The following is a 19,509-nucleotide window of genomic DNA, read 5'->3' as shown; positions in this document are numbered from 1 at the left end:
CTCTGCAATTCGAACTTTTTCCATGTTCAAAGGCACTACGATAGGCGAGGTAATGAAATTAAGACTCTGATGACACCTGGTGGAATAATTGTGAAGCTTTTTTATTTCTAATCTGTTATGACAACTCAGGAAATCAGTAGTTAAAGGATAGTAAACTTTGAGTGATGCATGATTTGTCTACGCCTGTCTTTTTAAAGCCACTTTTCCTTGGTTAAAAAAAAGTTCAGATAAATCCAAAGCACAAGGGTTTGGTTGAGCAATGTGTGAAGGGAAGGAAATAATGTGCTCAATTGCACATGCTGCCTTTTGTTTTTTCTTCCTTGTGTCAATGGTTGTTTCAAGCCAAAACAGCTGTAAGAATTGGATCCAGTGGTGGAAAATATAAATTTACTGCCACCACATGGCTTCCAGAAAAATTGCACTATATTCAGCTATATGATTTTCTTGTAGCGACTGACTTTCTTGTAATGTGTAAATATTTTTTAATTGTGGAGTGAAAAGGTGAAGTACACTGATACTAATATTTTTAGAAGCATGAGGGTTTTTTTCTGTAAATCTAGAGTGTTTGTTCATTTGAAAGGTTTTCCAACAGGTGTGAGATCTGAGGCTGTTTGGTTAAGTAATGTTTCCTCTGACTGTGTATCAATATTGGATGGCAGGATTTCACAAGCTTTCCTTTCAGAGAGACAAACGCTCTATTTTCTAGATAAATTCATTCTTACAACTTCACTAGAAGAAACTCAAAACCTGTGCTGCCATTAATAATATTCCAACCCAGAATTAAAGTGCCACAATACTACTATAGATTATGCTACCATTCATACCTTTCACATAGTCATTAAAATGTACAGGGTTGTTTTAATGGCATCTTCCTGAGTTCTAAATCTGTTAGTGCATGCATAAGTCCTGATTTAACAGTTTTCTATGTATTACTCAGAAATAGCAAACCCATGCATTTTGCTTAGACCTGAGGCAGCCTGCTGTCTTCTGTTCTCACATCAATGGGTGTTTAATTCATACTCTGGTGTGAAATGTAATGAAGCCCTATCATGGAGGTGGTTTATGAGATAAATCAGACCGTGACAGAAAAATTCTAACAAGAATGTTGTGTATCTGAAGATAAAGGACCCTGTGCTTGGTACCATTATTACAATAACACATATGTTTGTAGAGTATCATTAAATTCTTTCAAACCCAATTTCAGTGTGTTGCATATTTGTGTGTTTCAATTTACTCAGAAAGAAAAAATGTTAGTCAGAACTGTTTTTGCAACCTAACTTCACAGAAACCACAAAGCACAGATACAACGTTGTCAGAAACAACGTTGTCCAGAGTGGTTTGGCAGAGTGCAAGGTTCTCAGGACAGGGATGCTTTAAACATCAAACCAGGCTGGCTTGAAAATAAAATATTTTGAGGATTGGAGGTTTGTAAAGTTGCTTTTAAAGTTGCTTTGTAAAGTTGCTAATATTGCCTAACAATTTTGCCACAACTGTGATAAATTATCAATAATGTCATTGGCTTCGAAGAATCGACACACTGTTATGACTCATAGCACCAAGACGAATATAATGAAACATTATTTATAAAGGTAAACTTTATTACCCATGTCACATTTTGGTGTGTTTTTAGAAATTCAAAAAATATGTAAACTTTAATTATTTAATTTTTAGAAAGCCCCCGGTTGAACACGTGGTATAACATCCACCGTGTAGAAACTTTTTTAGTTGTAGTTCTACATTTTTTTTTTTATGAAGCTTTGCGTTTGGAGAAAAGGACGGTGGGCGGGGCCTTGTGGCTTGTGCGTGTTGCCCCGCCCTTCCAGACCCGCCTCGCTACAGCCCCCAGATGGATTTCTGTGTACTTCCCCTCATCACCAGCGGGGGGCGCTGCACCACATCCTCAGCGCTAATGTCAAAAACAGCGGCGACAGGCGAGTATGGCCACCGAGAGGCCGCTGCCGACAGCCGCAGTCCGCAGATGAAGCCGCGCGCTGACATGGAGCGAGGAGCTCCACATCCATGGCATTGGGAGTGAGCGGCGGCGGCGGCGGCGACGGCGACGGCGACGGCGACGGCGACCTCCGTGTGAAGGGAGGGAGAGGAGCGCAGACGTGTCTTCCGCCTCGGTCACTACCTCGCAGGCTGCGCCATCAGAGCGCGCGACAGCGGTTTAATTAAGCGCTTTAATGAGAAGCTAGTTTGGCAGCGGCGGGCATCATCCTTTATTCATGCGTCCGCGGAGTGGAGGAAAATGAGGTAAGCGGTGCTGTTGCTGCATGCGTCAGCGGTCCAAACGTGACATGAAACCCGGCTTACGGGGTGTGACACGCTGCTCACAATCTCTGACATGATTAAAGTAAATCTGCAGAACAGATGACACTTAACAGGGCAGAAACGTGTAGCGTTTCAGGACAGTAGCTCTACTTCCTCTGAATTTTGCACAGTGGACATAAATCACTGCAAATACAGTGGGCTTGGAACACAGACATCCATGATGTGCGTTCTGTCTGGTTTCTCCAATTCTTCACATCCAGCGTCAGTATTTTATAAAAGGTAGGCATGTGTTCTGAGTGGGAAAACATAACCTCGGTCAGGGCTTATATCTGTTGGATCTGGGAGACAAAAAGAAATAAAAGAAAACAACATGTAGAGCTGAAAGATCTAATATGCAGTCAAAAAAATGGCTACAGAAGAGATCCCTGAATTATTCTGCAAAGGAAGAAAACACCTCCTACTGAATTCTGCTGAATTTGCAGTACTGCGGTCTCTGTTTATAATTATCCCTCATGAAATCCTATCTCTCAAAGACAAGCATTTTCCCAGAATGGCAGGACAAAGTGTAACACGATGATTCCCATTTGTTCTGTATGGGTTCTGTTGTTAGGGTTGTGGAGAACAACCTAAGTTTTCATTTTTTTTAATACACATTGAGTAAAATAATGGCATTGCGTGTTTCCGTGGAATATTTATGGGTTTTTGGATGGTCTGTTTTGTTCCTTTTGAAGCCCTGCATGTGTCCTGGCTGCCTTTCTTGATGCAGATCTTTCATTTCAAGCCAAGAGGAAGTCTTGAATTGTGAACCAGGGTTAGGTGAGTTGGTCACTGTGATGCGGGGGAAACCATTTCTATTGAATGAATTATTCCATACCATGCCATGTTTCCCCCAGTCTGCTCTATTTATAGTGGCCCATTAGTGTTGGTCCACTGCAGGCTGATGCATGACGATTGTTGGGACACCGTCTCATGGAGAATTGCTTTTGCTTTGTTGAGTCATCAGAGGCGTGAAGACGCATGTTCTGCAGGAGGTTTGGTTCAGTCAGTAGCAGTGGCTGTTTCAGGTGCCGGAAGGCAGACAGGATCTGATGAGGTCTGCCTGTGACTGTCACCCCATATGGCACCCTGGTAAATAACAGTTGAGCTTAAATCAGCATGGCTTCGCAGATAAGACACGACTCCGAGCTTAACTTCAGCATTTGCATTTGGACAGATCACTTGATCAGAAAAATGCATTAGGACATGTATCTGTGTACTGTAGGTACCAGCAGTCAACATGTTCCTGTATATTGATGGTCCGTTCTAGAACAACCAGTGCAGTTGGGAATTCTTTCCTCAGGAACACTTATTAAATTATTTATTTAGGTGATGCTTGTTGAAGCTAAGCCGCAAATATAAACTAGACTCAATCCTGTGCTGCTTTGTTTTATTGAAAGATTTCTAGCCTCTGTGCCTGCTATTTGATCCAAATCAGTATAAGCTTGAGAAAAATCATGAAACATGAAAATAAATTAGCAACCGCGCCATGCAGGCCATGTCATCCAGGAGCACTGAGATGAGAGATGCTCACTGGGTGAACAGAGAATGCTAGGCTGTGTGTTTTGCTGACCTTGCTGTGGTAAAGCAGCTTATTGATCTATGTTTGGATCACTAGAGTATCACTGCAGAGGGAATTTAAAGAGTCTTGGCCAATATGCTCCAACATCGAGGAAATGCTTGGGGTGTTTGGGGCTGTAAATCACACGGGTTTGTGCTAAAAGGTGATGCCATATTGTGTGCTGCTGTGTCATCATAGGCAGAAAATTCAGTTCTGAAGTTTGATGTTTAGAGCACTTTGACAAGAAACCTGTGAAATGTCCAATGGTGTGTGAGTGGACATTTTTTTTGTGTGTGTGATTTTAATAGCTGGAGTAACCTTTGTAGAGAAAAAGCCCCGCCCTCCATTCCTTTGAGTGGATGAGAACAGAAGTGGCTTAGGCAACTAGCGACTGGTCTAAACCTGTCACATGCTTCTCTGCTGGATCCTATTTTCTCTCACTCCTCTCTTCTCCCTGTGTCTCTCCTCCTCTCCTTCTCATTCTCCCTGCCTTCCTCTCTCAGGAGTCTTGGTGTGAGGATGGTTTCCACCATGTGAGCTCACGTTTATTTTTCTAGCCTTCGTTCTTTTTTTCTACTTCTTATTTTTTCATGGAATTGTTTTATTTTATTTTTTGAGGGATGAATAACACAACTTGTGTTATGCTGACTCCACTCACCTTTTGACCGGGCACTTTCCTCCACTACCAGAGGATCCTAATCCCATCTGTTCCCAGCCATGTACTCATTTGATGACTATGGGTAAGGGACTCAGCCTTGTGGATTTCCCTGCCTGTTTGAGATTCATGCCTCTTGTGCAAACAGCGATTGCTTTCCGCGTTGGTGGAAAGGAAGTTCAGCTTTGCCAAAACGTCTTCGGCAAAATTCCTCGCAGGGTTGTGGAGCCAGCTGTTCTCTCTGCAGAGCGGTCTGGAAATCTGCACGCACAGACCCAGAGAGCAGAGCAGGCGGTCGTTTGCTAGCGCCACCGGCACGAGGGATCTGAAGAGAAGAGAGTAACGGTGGCCAGTGCTGCTGGGGTCATGTAGGGAATAAACGGCTCATTGTGAACATATTCAGGAGTTTCACTCGGCGTCCTCTGGTTCTGGCTCACGACTGAGAGATGTTGTTTTCACAAAAGTGCTTCAGTAGATGGGGACCAGAAAACTTTGCACTGTGATGACATGTTAATGTGAGTTTGCTGTGGCTGGCTTTAAGTGCAGTGTTCTGCTTTCGGCTTCTCTCTTTCTGAATAGCCAATTACCAGCCCTGACCAAGGGTGTGGGTGTGCAAAGGGTGTGTTTCCCAACGTTTCTGTAACCTATCATTTATTCATCTTCTCAAGAGCAGATGATTGCATCTAGCCTCCAAAAGCACCAGAACGCAGCAGTGCTTCTCGGTGACTCTGAGTAAGGCGGAACCAGTGGTCCTTCCTCTGCCACCCAGAGATGTGACCAGCAGTGCCACCAGAGTGTGCCGGCAGCTTAATGCAGCCGCTTTCCTTTAAGCAGCTGCTTTTCCTGTCGCCATGTGTCTACCGCACTCTTCTCTCCATGGCGACTTGGCAATACCTGTGCCTAATGACAAAGGCTTGGAATGATGTGTGATTGTGTTTGTTGAGTGACTGTTGTTCTCAGGCCATTCCTGAGCAATATAGCATTAAGGCATGTTGACGATGTGTTAATTAGCAGTGACAGAGCATATTACTTCCTGGTTTAATCAGGTCTTTCTTTAGCAATAAGCTTAGCTTTGGTGATGCACATGCTGGATTTGTGATAATAAGAAAATGATCATTAATAAGGTATTTGGCCAGAGGAACCTCAGTTTCAGGATCGTTGTATCTGCTGCTATCTGCTGCTAAATGATTCCGAAGCTATTTGATCTTATGGTTGACATCAGATGAATAAACTCTTGAATGTGGCATACTTACAGCTATCCTCACACATGAGTTTTAAAGCTGAAAGAGAAGGAAGGAGGAATAACAGATTTAAGATTTTCAGCACTTTCTAATCATTTATATTTTGAGTTTATTTGTATTTATTTAAAACTTAATAAAGTCTGTGCATAGCATTGACTTTGTTGGTTTGAATTGCAAAAATGGATTTCATTGTCATGCCAGGCTCACAACTTAACTTAAAACTATTTTGTGGCTAAAAATCTTATCCGCGATGGACATAATACAGAGTGCTTTAACGGAAGTATTGGTACATTTACTCAGTCATAAAATCATGATTTATTGATTATAGGTATTTATATTCACATTGTAATATATAAATTGCAACACTCTATGTTAAAGTTTGGTTCGTTTGGGTGTTCAACGTGGTGCTTGACCAAGTCAGTGTTTATACAGAGACCACTCTGAGGCTTATACATGTCAACAGTGGGGACAGGCAGCAGCTGCTCTCATCTGTCTGCATTTCCGAGCCTCGTTCTGTTTACAGTTACTCATCAGTCAGGATAATTCTCCTGTTACTCCTATGTTAGAGTCCCCGAACGTGACCTGCTTTTTTCTGTGTCATCACAGTGTTCAGCCATCAGCCCGTTCACACACTGCTCCACATTTTAACCGATGGCCTATGCGTTCTTTAAACATGCATTTAACCACATTGCCTCAGGGCACTGTTCAATCAATACCGGCCTCCAGTACATTCTGCAGTGCTGATTTGGCACCATGGCAACCGACAAGATGAGCATGGATTTGAACTGTGGTGGGTGGGGCTGTATTTTTTTTCTGCGTTTGTCCAACATGGGACCAAATGTGACTGTGTACACACATATCTTTTTCCATATGATCTTGCAATGATCACTAAACAAGAAGTTAACTGAGAGTTGGCCGGTTGATACAGTTTTCATCTACAATTTTACTGTGAGTGACAATTAGCGTTGTGGCCTTATTCCTCCAAGGCTGTGATTTTGAAACCAGGGTACTGGTTTTGTATGACCTCCCCATGTTTGCACAGGTTTCCCCCAGGTTGTTCAGTGTTCCACAGCCATCAGAAGTCATGCATTCTATGTGAATTGTCCATAGATGTGAGTGTGTGAATGACTGGTGTGAATCACTGGATGTGTGTCCAATGCCCTGTGCCCAATGCCCTTGGATGCTTAAGAGTAGGCAGTAATGGATAGCGATTGAGCGTGAGTTTTTATTGTGGGTCCTCACAAAGATGTATAATGTCCATGTGTATGTGTGTGTGTGTGTGTGTGTGTGTGCATGCACTTGGTGAGGTAATCTCCCTTGGGCTGTAGGGAGCTGGACAGATGCGCACAGTGGATCAAAGGAGCAGACAGATCACGTCGTTCCAGCCTCTCAGTTCCGCTCTCATCTAATATCTAATATCTGTATCTCATCATCCCCTCGCTTGCTCACTCTCTCTCTGCAGCAGTATGGAGTGTTACTATCCAGTGCGCTAATGTGTAACTAAATGGATATTAGATCACATTGGGAGGCTGTCGGGATGATGACAGAGGGAAGTTTACCTATATGGAGTTCTGGGCACTTCTCCCAGTAATCCTTCCAGACTGATTGATAGGCTGAGAGAAAGACAGATCCGGTGTTTACTTAGCATCATCTTGCAATATGGAGCATTTTCATCCACTGCCTCAAAGCGTCAGTGACTCGGGACTGTTCTTTAGTGGCTACAAAACCAGGTTGGTATTTAAGTATTAATTCGTGTGTGTGTGTGTGTGTTTTAATATATTATTTTACAGAACCATTCAGTCACAACTGTTCCTTACAGCATATCGATCTGTCTCCTGTGATCCTTCTGGATTTTGACAGAACTTGCTCAGATCTGATACAAACACGTCTGCCATTTCAAACATATGTGAGGTCTACCCAACTGCAGGGATCCTGCATAGGCTTTAGTTCACAGCATTTCTGAAGAGAGATCGGCCCTGCGGCAGACTCTTCTGCATGGATTGCTGCTTCTTTTGAAATGATGGGTTTAGTGGTTTGTTGCCCTGAACAGATATAGAAAATGCCAGGGTGGGTTTTCTCTCTTGGTATTATGTAATCCTTTGAGCACCAGACACAAGCTTGTCTTTAAAAAGTCTGTGGTCATTATCACGGTGGATCATAAAAAATGTCATGCCTCATGCATTTAAAAATCCATAAATGAGATAAATAACAATAAATTGTGGTGCTTTTACCAAATTACTACTGCAGGAGTAGTCCATTTGCACAGTACATTCATTTAGGACAAATCAGCAGAGAACAGACTGTCCAAGTATTGTCCCTTCTAAACAAAAACATTTCTGTAGCTAAGCCCATAAGCACATTTATTCAGCAGTAAGGTTTACTATGGCTTATCCACTGGGCTGTATTTCAGATGTTAAGACTGGGCTGAGCAGATGTAGCCTCCTCTAAAGTTAAGTGACGTTTTTTGTAATGTAGGGATTGGCTTAATCTGAGCTGCCTGTGAATTCAAAAAAATAATTTTTGTTATCGCTACAAAGGCGGACATTTTCATGTCATATGATTTTATATCTGTCATGTTTGAGAACTGCATAGAAAAAATTGTGTTGAATATTTGACTATCATTAGAACTTCAATACGTGAATTTTCTCTACTCATTTTCTTGAGATGTATTATGTCTGTGTATTATGTTGGTTAATTTATTTGATTAATCAATATATATTTTAAAATAATTATTGTTTTTTACATTGTTATTCATCTGTATTTATTTTGTTCTGAAATATGACAAAATTGATCCTAGCCAGGGACAATTCCTATAAAGATGGATGATCTTTAGGACAGATTCAGGTGATGCATGTTTTGCCTGTGCATTTAAAATATTTTAAAATTGACTTCTACAAAGGCAAAGATGAAAATATCTAAATAACCACGTGGTTCACAACATGTTAAGGCATATTATCTGAATCAGTCATTTGTACAGTTTTATTTCCATTTAATATTTGCTGAGTGTTTTATTTTTAAAAAAAGTCTTCTCCTCATTACTCCCTGTTTGAGCGTCTATCCCACACTTATCTCTGCCATAGTTTAAATATGCATTATGGCATGATTTAATATTAACAGTCAATTATGATTTAATTTATTAAATTCTGATTTAATTCCTTGTTTTGTTTTCAATCAATTGACAGCCCTAGTATATGTAATATTAAATGTTTACAGCATGCATATACAGTTCATTTAGATTTCCATTTAGTGGCCAAGACCTGGCATGTTTATGAGAGCATTTGTGTAAATATTATTCCTTTTGCATTGTGTATGGTCAAAACATCACATGATAAGCTGCTGACTGCTGTGTGTTTGGAATTGTAGGATAATTTTTTCACCTACATTTTTTCAAATAAGCCAAAAATATTGACCAGATGAAACACAACCGGATGGAAATATTTAACATTTTATATAAGAATATTTTTTTTCTCTAAGGAAATTCTCCTTTTTTGTTATTATTTACACAATACATGGTGAATTTCAATGCCACCAATCCACATTTCTTGTGGATTATTTCATATTTATAATAATAGCTCTATGGCTCTTTAAATAGGCTGTGTTCAGTTAAGCATTTTTGAAATACAGTTCACAAAGTCATTTGTAATTAGGCACTGGAAACAATTAAGCATTCCTCTGCCGTCTGCATGTTATACTTATCCACTAAGATAGACTTTCTCTCAGCAGAGATTACAGCGTAGCAAGGGTGTTAACATCTGGTTAATTTTGATTTCAGACAGGAGCTAATGATATTCCTGGAAACGTCCTGTAATCAAGACTCAGAAACACGTTCCATGATCCCCTCCCTGTTGCCAGACATTTAGCTCCACCAAAGTGGTCACAGATACAGGGATCAAAAACTCACTTGCCCACATGTTCGCTTCTTCTGGTAACTATTAATAACTTCCAACTTCCATGATTAATATACAGAATTTTAAAAGCCTTAAAAATATCATTTTTTTGTGGTGATCATATCATTTTAGCCACACATCAGCATGTGTTAAGGCCTGGGAATCCAGGGTTTAATCTCAACATGGTTCTCAATACAGACCTCACTGGATTTTAAAGTATTCCATCCGTGGAGTTGCTGCAGCATTCCATGTGAATCAAAGAAACACTAAACAGATTTCCAGTTGACAGAAATATTTAGAATTTGTAACACTTTGGTGCCAGACCCCATTGAAAGCGAAAAGGTAAAAGTGATTAGATGTCACAGATGACACACCACAGCACAGCACTCAGTGCATTCAGTGAAATTTAGTGTTTGCATGCAACTCCAGTTGTCCTGACAGAGAGAATCTAGCAAGAGAGAAGGGGTTAAACTATCCTAATCTCCTAATACTGCATCGAGTTAGTTCACCGCACTGGGCTTGTATGACTCAAATCAAGCAAAACTGCTTGAACTGTTTTGGCTCCAAAAGTAAAACGATCAACCAAAAGCCTGGTGAGTTCGGGGTTGTTCTGTAAATGCCTGTCCCTGTAAACAATACACTTTATGAACAAAGGCCACTTTGTTGACCTTTGCCAGTGTCCCTGCCAGAGGCCAATGGTAACTTTCCTGGCAAAGGGTGTTCTGGTCTTTTTTTTTGTCCTGAAACAAGTTTAATCTACCCGTACATATTTATGGTAAGGGTGTACCATATCATGATTTCTATTAGGGAAGAAGACAGCATGCTCCGAAAAGAGCTGTTAACTAATTTCATTTACATTTACAGCATTTAATCAGACGCCCTTATCCAGAGCGACTTACAATCAGTGTACACAATGGTAAGCGGGATTCGAACCTGGGTCTTCTGGTTCATAGGCGAGTGTGTTACCCACTAGGCTACTACCACCCTACACAATTTCCACTTTCAGTCTGAGCTGTGTGACCCACTAAGAGATTTGAGATTTGACTTTTTTTGGTATGTAACACAAACTTTAATGGCACCTTACATTATTATTTCAAACCAAATTGACAATAGTGCCCTTAGTGTCTGCCGCAGTCAAATCGGAAAAGCTCAGAAGAGCATTCTGGAAACAAATCAATGGATGTTTTGACTCAATAATTGGAAATTAATCAAATCTTGAGCCTAATCATAAAAAAATGTCTGATACCCCTATCCAGTATTCCACAGGTTTTCTTTAGCCAGTCATATTAGGTTCAGTATTTTAGCAAACCACTACACAATTGACCTTTGTACTGTATTGACGTTCCTTTGCCTTCCAGTCACCCTTTCACATTCTTTACAGCCTGTACAAGGACAAGGTCAGGTGGCAGCACCAACCCCCAACTACTGCAGAAAGCACTCAGCTAATGGAGTGATGGCTAGAAGGAAGAGAGAGCGGGAGAGTCCGTTTAAGAAAAAGCATTTGTGTGGCTCCTTTCTGCATGCGCCCATGTGTGGCTCATCTTACAGGCCAATGCACTCAGCATGCAGACAGGCTACTGTCTCTCCATATGGCTGGATGACATGAGTGCACATAGCCACTCTCACTTGGGGTAGTTATTACGTCAGCCTTGGCCTGTGGGCCAGTGGATCACGTTGTAGAATTTGACATGATGTTTTTTCTTTGCTTCCTCAATTGAGTTGTCACCTAGCATCCTACGTTTTCATCAGTCAAATGCAGCTAAAGCAAGCTGTGCTGCTCTATATTACTACAACTGGTAAGAGTGCAAAAGCTTCTTATCATACATGAGCTCTGAGTCATTACTTACATTTTGCAGAAAACAGTAATTTATGATTCAGATCTATACCATGATACAGTAGTGCATTAGTTCTTTAGTTATTTTTATGGAAGTTATTTTTACTTAATATTTAAAGAATTTGAAACACATTTATTGTGTCTACAGATGTCCCCTGACCGGAGTCTATTTAGCTTTCTGCACTTAAGACTGGTTTGTCTATTTGCACATTCACATATGACTGTCCAGCACCCTTTTCTTTCTTTCTTTTTTGGGTCATAATTTTGAGTGCTGTTACCTCTGATGTGCATGTGAATGACAGATCTCATGATATCTCTGTATTTTAGGATTATTATTTTAGGATCTGAATCATTCATGGTGGTGGGTATTTATTTAGAAGTCCTTCTCAAGAGATCACTGCTTTAGTGACTCATTCTTTAATGAGCTCTGTACAGGCCTAAAGTGTAGGATGAAGACGATGGTGAGAGAAGCCTGGAGCAATAGATGGTGATGGGTAAACAGCTTGAGCACAGTCAGACTCTTTTAAGTTTTAGCACCCTCTTTGCAGCTGGAAACAGCTGGATGTCTACTGGCCTTCTTAGTGCTGGGGCTAGATGATTCTGCTGTGATTGCAAAGCATTGAGAGCGTCCATTATCAGTTCCCCTTTTGGTGCAACTTATATTTATAGCCAGCTATTAGCAGACATGTGAATGTTGTAGGGTCATATGACTTCCACAGCCCCATCTAAGATGTCTGTTCATCCTGAAACTCAAATAAAGATATTTTCAGGATTTGTTTGTACTACCACTGAACAAGTTTTGCTCCCCCTGACAACATACTACAGAAACAACAACATAATTTTCCACCAAAACAGCACTGTCCCATAAAATATACATTTGGGGCTGTGGTGGCACAGCAGGTAAGGAAGCAAACTCTTAATTGGTTACCGTTTCGAATCCCAAGCAGCCAAGGTGCCACTGAGGTGCCACTGAACAAAGTACCATCCCCACACACTGCTCCCCAGGCGCCTGTCATGGCTGCCCATTGCTCACCAAGGGTGATGGTTTACATGCAGAGGACATGTTTTGTTGTGTGCACTGTGTGCTGTGCTTGTTGTGTATCACAATGACAATCACTTGTCTTTCACTTTCACTAAAGCCATGCAGTTCTCTAGACCTCTAAAGGAATTCCATGGTGTCTGGCACTAAGCCATCAGTAGCAGATACTTTTAGTCCTATCATTTTTGAAGTTATACCTCTGTGGATCATAAAGGTGCTGGATTGGATTGAGCTCTGGAGTTAACCCCTCAAAAATTGTCATCTTCCTCAAACCATTTTTGTGCGCAGGGTAGATTTTCTAGCTAAAAGAGGAAAGTGCCAGCAGCAATGTTTAGGTGGATGGTACATTACAAAAGTTTCCCAACAGAACATTGCCCAAAACATCGCACTACCTCTGGCAGCTTTCCTTTTTCCCGTTGTGTGTCCTGGTGCCATGTCTTCTTAAGGAAAGGGACACACATAGGGCCAGGCCACCTTACTCCATTGCTCCATGGTAACAAGTGTTGGTGCTTTTGGTGATAGACACAGGTTAGCATAACCAGCATAGTAGATTCTGATCATTGCAGACAGGAACATCCCAAGATGAAGATGCTACTCACTACCATGTGCCAAGATAATAAATGAAATTCACTTCACTGATCATAATATTATGGCTGATTGGTTTAAACACTTCACAGGTTAAATCTGTCATACTGGACACTACACAGTATACAGTATAAAGAACACAGACTCTGGGGACAGTTCTGTTTTATTACAGCAGTTGTGCATTAATAACAGCATCTTGTACAGTTTTAACTCATTTAAGATTTAACACAGAGCACTAAAGTTTATTTTAAACAGCTTATTTTAAACAATGTCTTACGTTTGACTCTTTTTCTGAATCGTTATAGAATAAGACAGTATAGTCTTATTCTGAATCATTTTAGAATCCTCCACTTTTGCCTCTCCATGCATCTAATAAGCATTTACAGAAACCGTTTGCATGTAGCAGTCATCTTAGAAGCTCATAGCAAAGTGGGTGTGTGAATGATGAGGAGGTGTGAGGTGACAGTGTTGTGAGGGTGCTGTTGCAGGGTGAGTGGTCACACTGACTCAGAACTGGAGCTAGAGCTATCCATTAACCACAGCCAGAGACCACTCCAGCAGTAACGGTGTAGTGATATTCAAAAGCAGCATGATTTGTATAGACGAGTGTGTGTGCAAGTATTTTACAGAAACATAGCTTATCTTATGTGTGTTACGCAATACACTTTTGTCTATTCCCAAATACTAAGGGGAAGTTGAAGTTAACCAGTGATGTAGTAGACCTGCATGTCGGATTTTTGTATGGCATTTGATAAAATGACAAATAGTTCTTCATTATAGTTTAAATGATGGAATAAAAGCCTAAGAGTTTAAATAGATTTGTATTTTGTTTTGGGGGTTTTTTGCCTTTCATCGGCTCACCTCATAGACTGGCTTATTTCCTGTGCCGCCTGAACTTACTTCCAGTGCCGATTCAGTTGTGTGCTCCATGATAAAGCAGCTTGGGTATTGTTTTTTTTTTGTTTGGGTATTGGCTCGGTATTGTTTTTTTCGTGGGGTCAAATGTCACAAAAGTCAAGGTAAGTCAAATGTGATTTCAAAAGTGAGTTCTGATTTCACATGCCATATATTGTGTTTTTAAAATGTGTAATTTATTAGAAAATGTTTTTTGGTGTGAGCTGGTGTTTGGGTTTTGTGTGGACAGGCTGTACTCTCATATTTTGTTTAATATGGCACATGTGAATGTCAGTGATTTTTTTTATTAAGTACTAAATTTAAGTTGCTTCTGGACCCTTGTGAAAGGCTAGGGTACAGTACCGCACTTATGATGTTGAAACAGTCCAAAATCTGCAATTTGAATAACTGAGAAAATGTGATATGGCATCTACATCATTTTGCTTATATTAAGGATTTAATAATCGATTGATGATTGATCAATTATAGAATAGAAATTTCAGTAATTTTGATCAGTTAATGTTTTGTTCTCCATTCCTCACTTGTCTACAAGGCAAAATATATTCTTTAAGCTTTTTAGGAGAAATGCTTACTCCAGTAACATAAAAAAACTGTCCATTCTCACTTCTCTTTGACTAAACAGTTTCAATGCAGCTGTTCCCTTAACCTGTCATTTTGTATCGCTGTCACTGTGACTGTCTGCTGTCCCACTTTTGTGGAAATGGGACCTAATCATTTATGACAATTAGGCCCAGATTTACCATTTTGGTTTGGGCCATAATCCACCTAAAGCAATTTAACGAACTCTCTGTGCTATAAGTTCATATAAATAATGTATAATCTACCCTTTTAACTACTATAGATAAACTCAATAAATTGATAAGTGGTATTATTTTATACAGTCCCTGACAGGTCTTGTCGCTTATCTATTTAGTAGAAACACCTGCTATTAACCTGACTTTTAATTAATCATTTGGTGTTAGAAATAGCTCATGAAAAGCTAAAACCCTAAGAATGATGTTTAATGCATTGAAATTAATTAGATTCACTGAAATGTAATCAAATTAATAATTTAATCAAGACAGAAAGTTTTGTTGCCTATACAGAATTTGAACAAATTTACTGCAAATACTTCCATGAGCTTGAAGGACTGCATCCATGCAATTTGGCAAGGATTCCTGCAATTTATTGATGAAGTCATCAGAAATAGCAAAGAAAGCAGTCTTGCATGCCTCCCAGAGTTCATCAATATTCTTTGGTTTCGTCTTCCATGCCCAATTGTATTTTTTTTAGTGCTGGATTCTGGGCACTGATTTGACCATGGAGGCCATTTCAAGACAGAATCGGACAAACTGTTCTGGTTGACACAGGGACTTCAGGTGACAATGTCTCATGGAGCTCTGCTGCAGTGGAAAAAGGGACTGGATTTTCGAGCCAACAAACAGTCCTCTTGAGCAGTTGTCTTGCGGGGGTCTGCCTGACCTGGGCTTGTCAAAAACGTCTCCAGTCTCTTCAAATCTTTTGTTTATCCTCTGTACTTGACGCTGAGACACATTGAAGGTGTCTGCCACATCAGCAGTGGATCTGGTTACAAAAGCTATTGGGAATAAAATGGGCCATTTCTTGATTAGAAATATATTTCAGCGGCACTTGAGGTAAATTTGTACACAAGCAACAAGACTTTTGTCAGGGACTGTATTACTAAAATATTTTAGAAGTGAATTATTGTCAGTTTTGTTCTCTTTCTTTCTTTTAATACATGAAATCACTGTTGAACTTTATGTTCATGCAGTTTCTGGGTTTAGCCCTTAAACATGTATGATGCTGTTTCTATATACTGCCCATATAGTTCTGCGCTCCAGTTTCACTCTCTTCCCATTCCCTTTCTGTTCCTGTTTTGTTTTGCAATTCAGTCCTTACTCAGTGACAGCTCTGCTCTGCAGGCATGCAATCACCACCATAGATCTACACTTGCAAGATATGCAAGTAAGGAGGGTCAGTCACAGTATGACTATGTATGATTAAATCGCTGGTAAAATGTACTTCATTAAGTTTTTTTGATAGTCATTACTGCCCAGTCACAGAATGAACTGGTCAACTGAATAGTCAGTCATACTGTGTGTGTTTCAGTTGAGAATATAAATATTAGTCTATGTGGTACATCTGAAGAGCAATTGTCTTTCTGGCCTTTCTTGGTTAATTAAATACTGCATGTCGCACTCAAGATTATTTAAAGAAATGCAGAAATTCAGGCCTGTAATTAAAACACCACATCTATCATCAAGTCATCAGCAGATTCTGTTCCCAGAAGGCCTTTCTCTTCCCACTTGTTTGTGCTTAGCACAGTGTATCATTACCATCGACAGCTGGCACACACCCCTCTATCAGTGTTTCCAAACACCTCTACAGTACAGTTATGATACCACCGATTGCCACAGCTAAGAAAAGTAGGGCATTCTGGTGCTGTTTTTTTTTGGTGTGGGACTTCTTGGCTTGTTGGTGTTGCTAGATTTAGCCAGCACCCCTCCCTCTGGTTCAAAAATTGGTACTTTGTGAGTTATAAGTAGATGGCAGTGGGATGGCATCTCAAATCTGTGGTAGTCCGGCCTTAAAGATGCTATTTTAGAGATTGTTTTATGGTAATCAGCCCATATGAACTCAAACCTTTAACGTGGTTGTGAAAGATAGTCCAGGTATTGCCTTCATGTAGAACCTGAAACCCTGTTTTTCTCCTCTACAGTGAGCAGAGCATATGCCAAGCCCGTGCCTCAGTGATGGTTTATGATGACAGCACCAAGAAGTGGGTGCCTGTCAAGCCAGGGCAGCAGGGCTTCAGTCGAATCAACATCTACCACAACACGGCCAGCAACACCTTCCGCGTCGTCGGGGTCAAGTTGCAGGACCAGCAGGTACACTAGAACAGGAGACCTGGAGCTAAATCCACTCGTGGGTCTTGTGTAGTCCAATGTCATTATAACTAATAATGATGGGTCTCAGGAGTCTCTTACTGACCTATGCAAACATGGAGATATTTTCCATTATATGAACAAAATACAGTGGGTACGGAAAGAATTCAGACCCTTAAATTTTTCACTTTTTGTTATAGTGCAGCCATTTGCTAAAACAATTTTCAAGGTTATCAAGTTCATTTTTCCCTCATTAATGTACACATAGCACCCCATATTGACAGAGGAACACAGAATTCTACTGTCAATATGGAGTGCTATGTGTGCATTGCATTGACATTTTTGAAGATTTATTAACAAAGAAAAACTGAAATATCACATGGTCCTAAGACCCTTTGCTGTGCCACTCATATATTTAACTAAGGTGTTGTCCATTTCTTCTGATCATCCTTGGGATGGTTCTACACCTTCATTTGAGTCCAGCTGTACTGATTGGACCCCTGTCTATATAAGTCCTCACAATGCATGTTAGAGCAAATGAGAATCATGAGGTCAAAGGAACTGTCTGAAGAGCTCAGAGACGGAATTGTGGCAAGGCACAGATCTGGCCAGGGTTACAAAAAAGTTTCTGCTGCAAGATTCCTAAGTGCACAGTGGCCTCCATAATACTTAAATGTAAGACGTTTGGGATGACCAGAACCATTCCTAGAGTTCGCCATCTGGCCAAACTGAGCAAGGGGGGAAGAGCCTTGGTGAGAGAGGTAAAGAAGAACCAGAAGATTACTGTGGCTGAGCTCCAGAGATACAGTCGGGAGAAAGTTGTGGAACATCAACCATCACTGCAGCCCTCCACCAGTCGGGGCTTTATGGCAGTGACCCACCGGAAGCCTCTCCTCACATGGAGTTTGCAAAAAAACGCCTGTAGGACTACAGGATGTTGAGAAATAAGATTCTCTGGTCTGATAAGACTAAGATATAACTTTGGCCTTAATTCTAAGCGGTATGTGTGGAGAAAACCAGCCACTGCTCATCACCTGTCCAATACACAATCCACTGTCCAACAGTTAAGCATGGTGGTGGCAGCATCAAGCTGTAGGGATGTTTTGCAGCTGCAGGGACTGGTTACAATTGAGGGAAAGATGAATGCAGCCAAGGATAGGGATATCCTGGACAAAAACCTTCTCCAGAGTGCTCAGGACCTCAGACTGGGCTGAAAGTTTACCTTCCAACAAGACAATGACCCTAAGCACACAGCTAATGAAGGAGTGGCTTCACAACAATCTGTGACTGTTCTTGAATGGCCCAGCCAAAGCCCTGACTTAAACCCAATTGAGAATCTCTGGAGAGACCTAAAAATGGCTGTCCACCAGCATTTATCATCCAACCTGCCAGAAATGCAAGGAGGAATGGCAGAGGATCCCCAAATCCAGGTGTGAAAAACCTGTTGCAAGACTAATGGCTGTATTAGATCAAAAGGTGCTTTCACTAAACTCTGGTTAAAGGGTCTGAATACTTAGGACCATGTGGTATTTCAGTTTTTCTTTGTTAATAAATCTGCTAAAATTTCAACAATTCTGTGTTTTTCTGTCAATATGGGGTGTTAAATGTACATTAATGATGAAAATCATGTAATGATGAAAAATAACTAGCTAATGGTTGCTGACTGACTGCTGAAATTATGAAATTCTGTTGTGGGAATATAATTGGGAATTTATAAATTGGAATTTATTTGCATTTATTTACATTTTTTAATGCAAAGATACAGGACCTGTTTAGGTGCGGTTGTGATTTTTGTCTTTATTGTTGTTGATTGGTGTTGTATAATTAAAAAAGATGAAGTAGCTGAAGGGTTTTATTGACTATTTGATGGATTTTTAAAAATAATTAATGTCTTTCACGACTCCAACACCCAAGTTAGGAAGACTCCAACACCCAAAACCTTGGTTTCACTTCCTCTGTGTGTTTTCTTCACTCACATCTTTCTGTCATTTTTATCTGGCATGATTTTCTGTTTCTGTTCCTCCTGACTGTCTAACTCACTGCTTTTCTTTTCTTCTAGGTTGTGATAAACTATTCCATAGTAAAGGGCCTGAAATATAATCAAGCCACACCAACGTTCCACCAATGGCGAGATGCACGGCAAGTTTACGGCCTCAATTTTGCCAGCAAAGAAGAGGCCACCACCTTCTCCAATGCCATGCTCTTTGCCCTCAACGTGCTGAACTCACAAGAAGCAGGTGGGCAGCTACTGAAATATTACTTCCTGCACAGGAAGTGCCTTTCAAAGGGTCAGACCAGCCACAAAGACTAATTTAAAGTGGCCAAACCCCATGGAATAACAAATGTTATGTGATCTTAGGAGTTCCAAGTAGAGTGAATTTTGAATAGCGGTTTTGGGAGCCATTCCTAAGATTCCATGTGACCTTGGATTCATGGGGACATTTGCTGTATGTATAATGTTACACATTGTGTGCTCTTCTTTGCCTAGTGCTTCCCTCTGCTGGACTATGTAATAGAACTAAGTGTAGTATTGCTGCTGCTCCATGTGTTTCTTTTTAAAACTCATTTATGTGCATATGTATTGCACAGAAGGCAAG

At 40.6% G+C, this 19,509-nt stretch overlaps 2 protein-coding genes across 16 annotated transcripts in view; both read left to right on the top strand.

The window, feature by feature from the left end:
- eml1 (EMAP like 1) overlaps positions 1 to 1,198 on the top strand; it is a 39,437-nt gene extending 38,239 nt beyond the window's left edge. For all 10 annotated transcript variants that reach the window (XM_028987443.1, XM_028987525.1, XM_028987607.1 and 7 more), the window contains one exon: positions 1 to 1,198. This exon is cut by the window's left edge and continues 133 nt beyond it. The gene's annotated coding sequence lies outside the window, so the exon portion shown is untranslated.
- A 684-nt stretch (positions 1,199 to 1,882) lies between these two features.
- The window catches only part of evla (Enah/Vasp-like a), a 29,834-nt gene continuing 12,207 nt past the window's right edge, over positions 1,883 to 19,509 (top strand). Inside the window, exons 1-4 of one of the 6 annotated variants that reach the window (XM_028996340.1) lie at positions 2,104 to 2,256; positions 4,375 to 4,404; positions 16,747 to 16,915; positions 18,972 to 19,149. In XM_028996340.1, the coding sequence (XP_028852173.1) occupies positions 2,252 to 2,256; positions 4,375 to 4,404; positions 16,747 to 16,915; positions 18,972 to 19,149 (382 nt within the window). In that variant the 5' untranslated portion in view covers positions 2,104 to 2,251. Of the gene's footprint in view, positions 2,257 to 4,374; positions 4,612 to 7,204; positions 7,498 to 16,746; positions 16,916 to 18,971; positions 19,150 to 19,509 lie in introns of those variants that run through there. The other 5 variants (XM_028996315.1, XM_028996323.1, XM_028996306.1 and 2 more) reach the window with 5 other exon arrangements.

Source organism: Denticeps clupeoides, chromosome 1 (assembly GCF_900700375.1).
Source record: "Denticeps clupeoides chromosome 1, fDenClu1.1, whole genome shotgun sequence".
In the NCBI taxonomy this organism is placed as follows: domain Eukaryota; kingdom Metazoa; phylum Chordata; class Actinopteri; order Clupeiformes; family Denticipitidae; genus Denticeps; species Denticeps clupeoides.
This window is presented reverse-complemented; position numbering and strand designations above follow the sequence as displayed.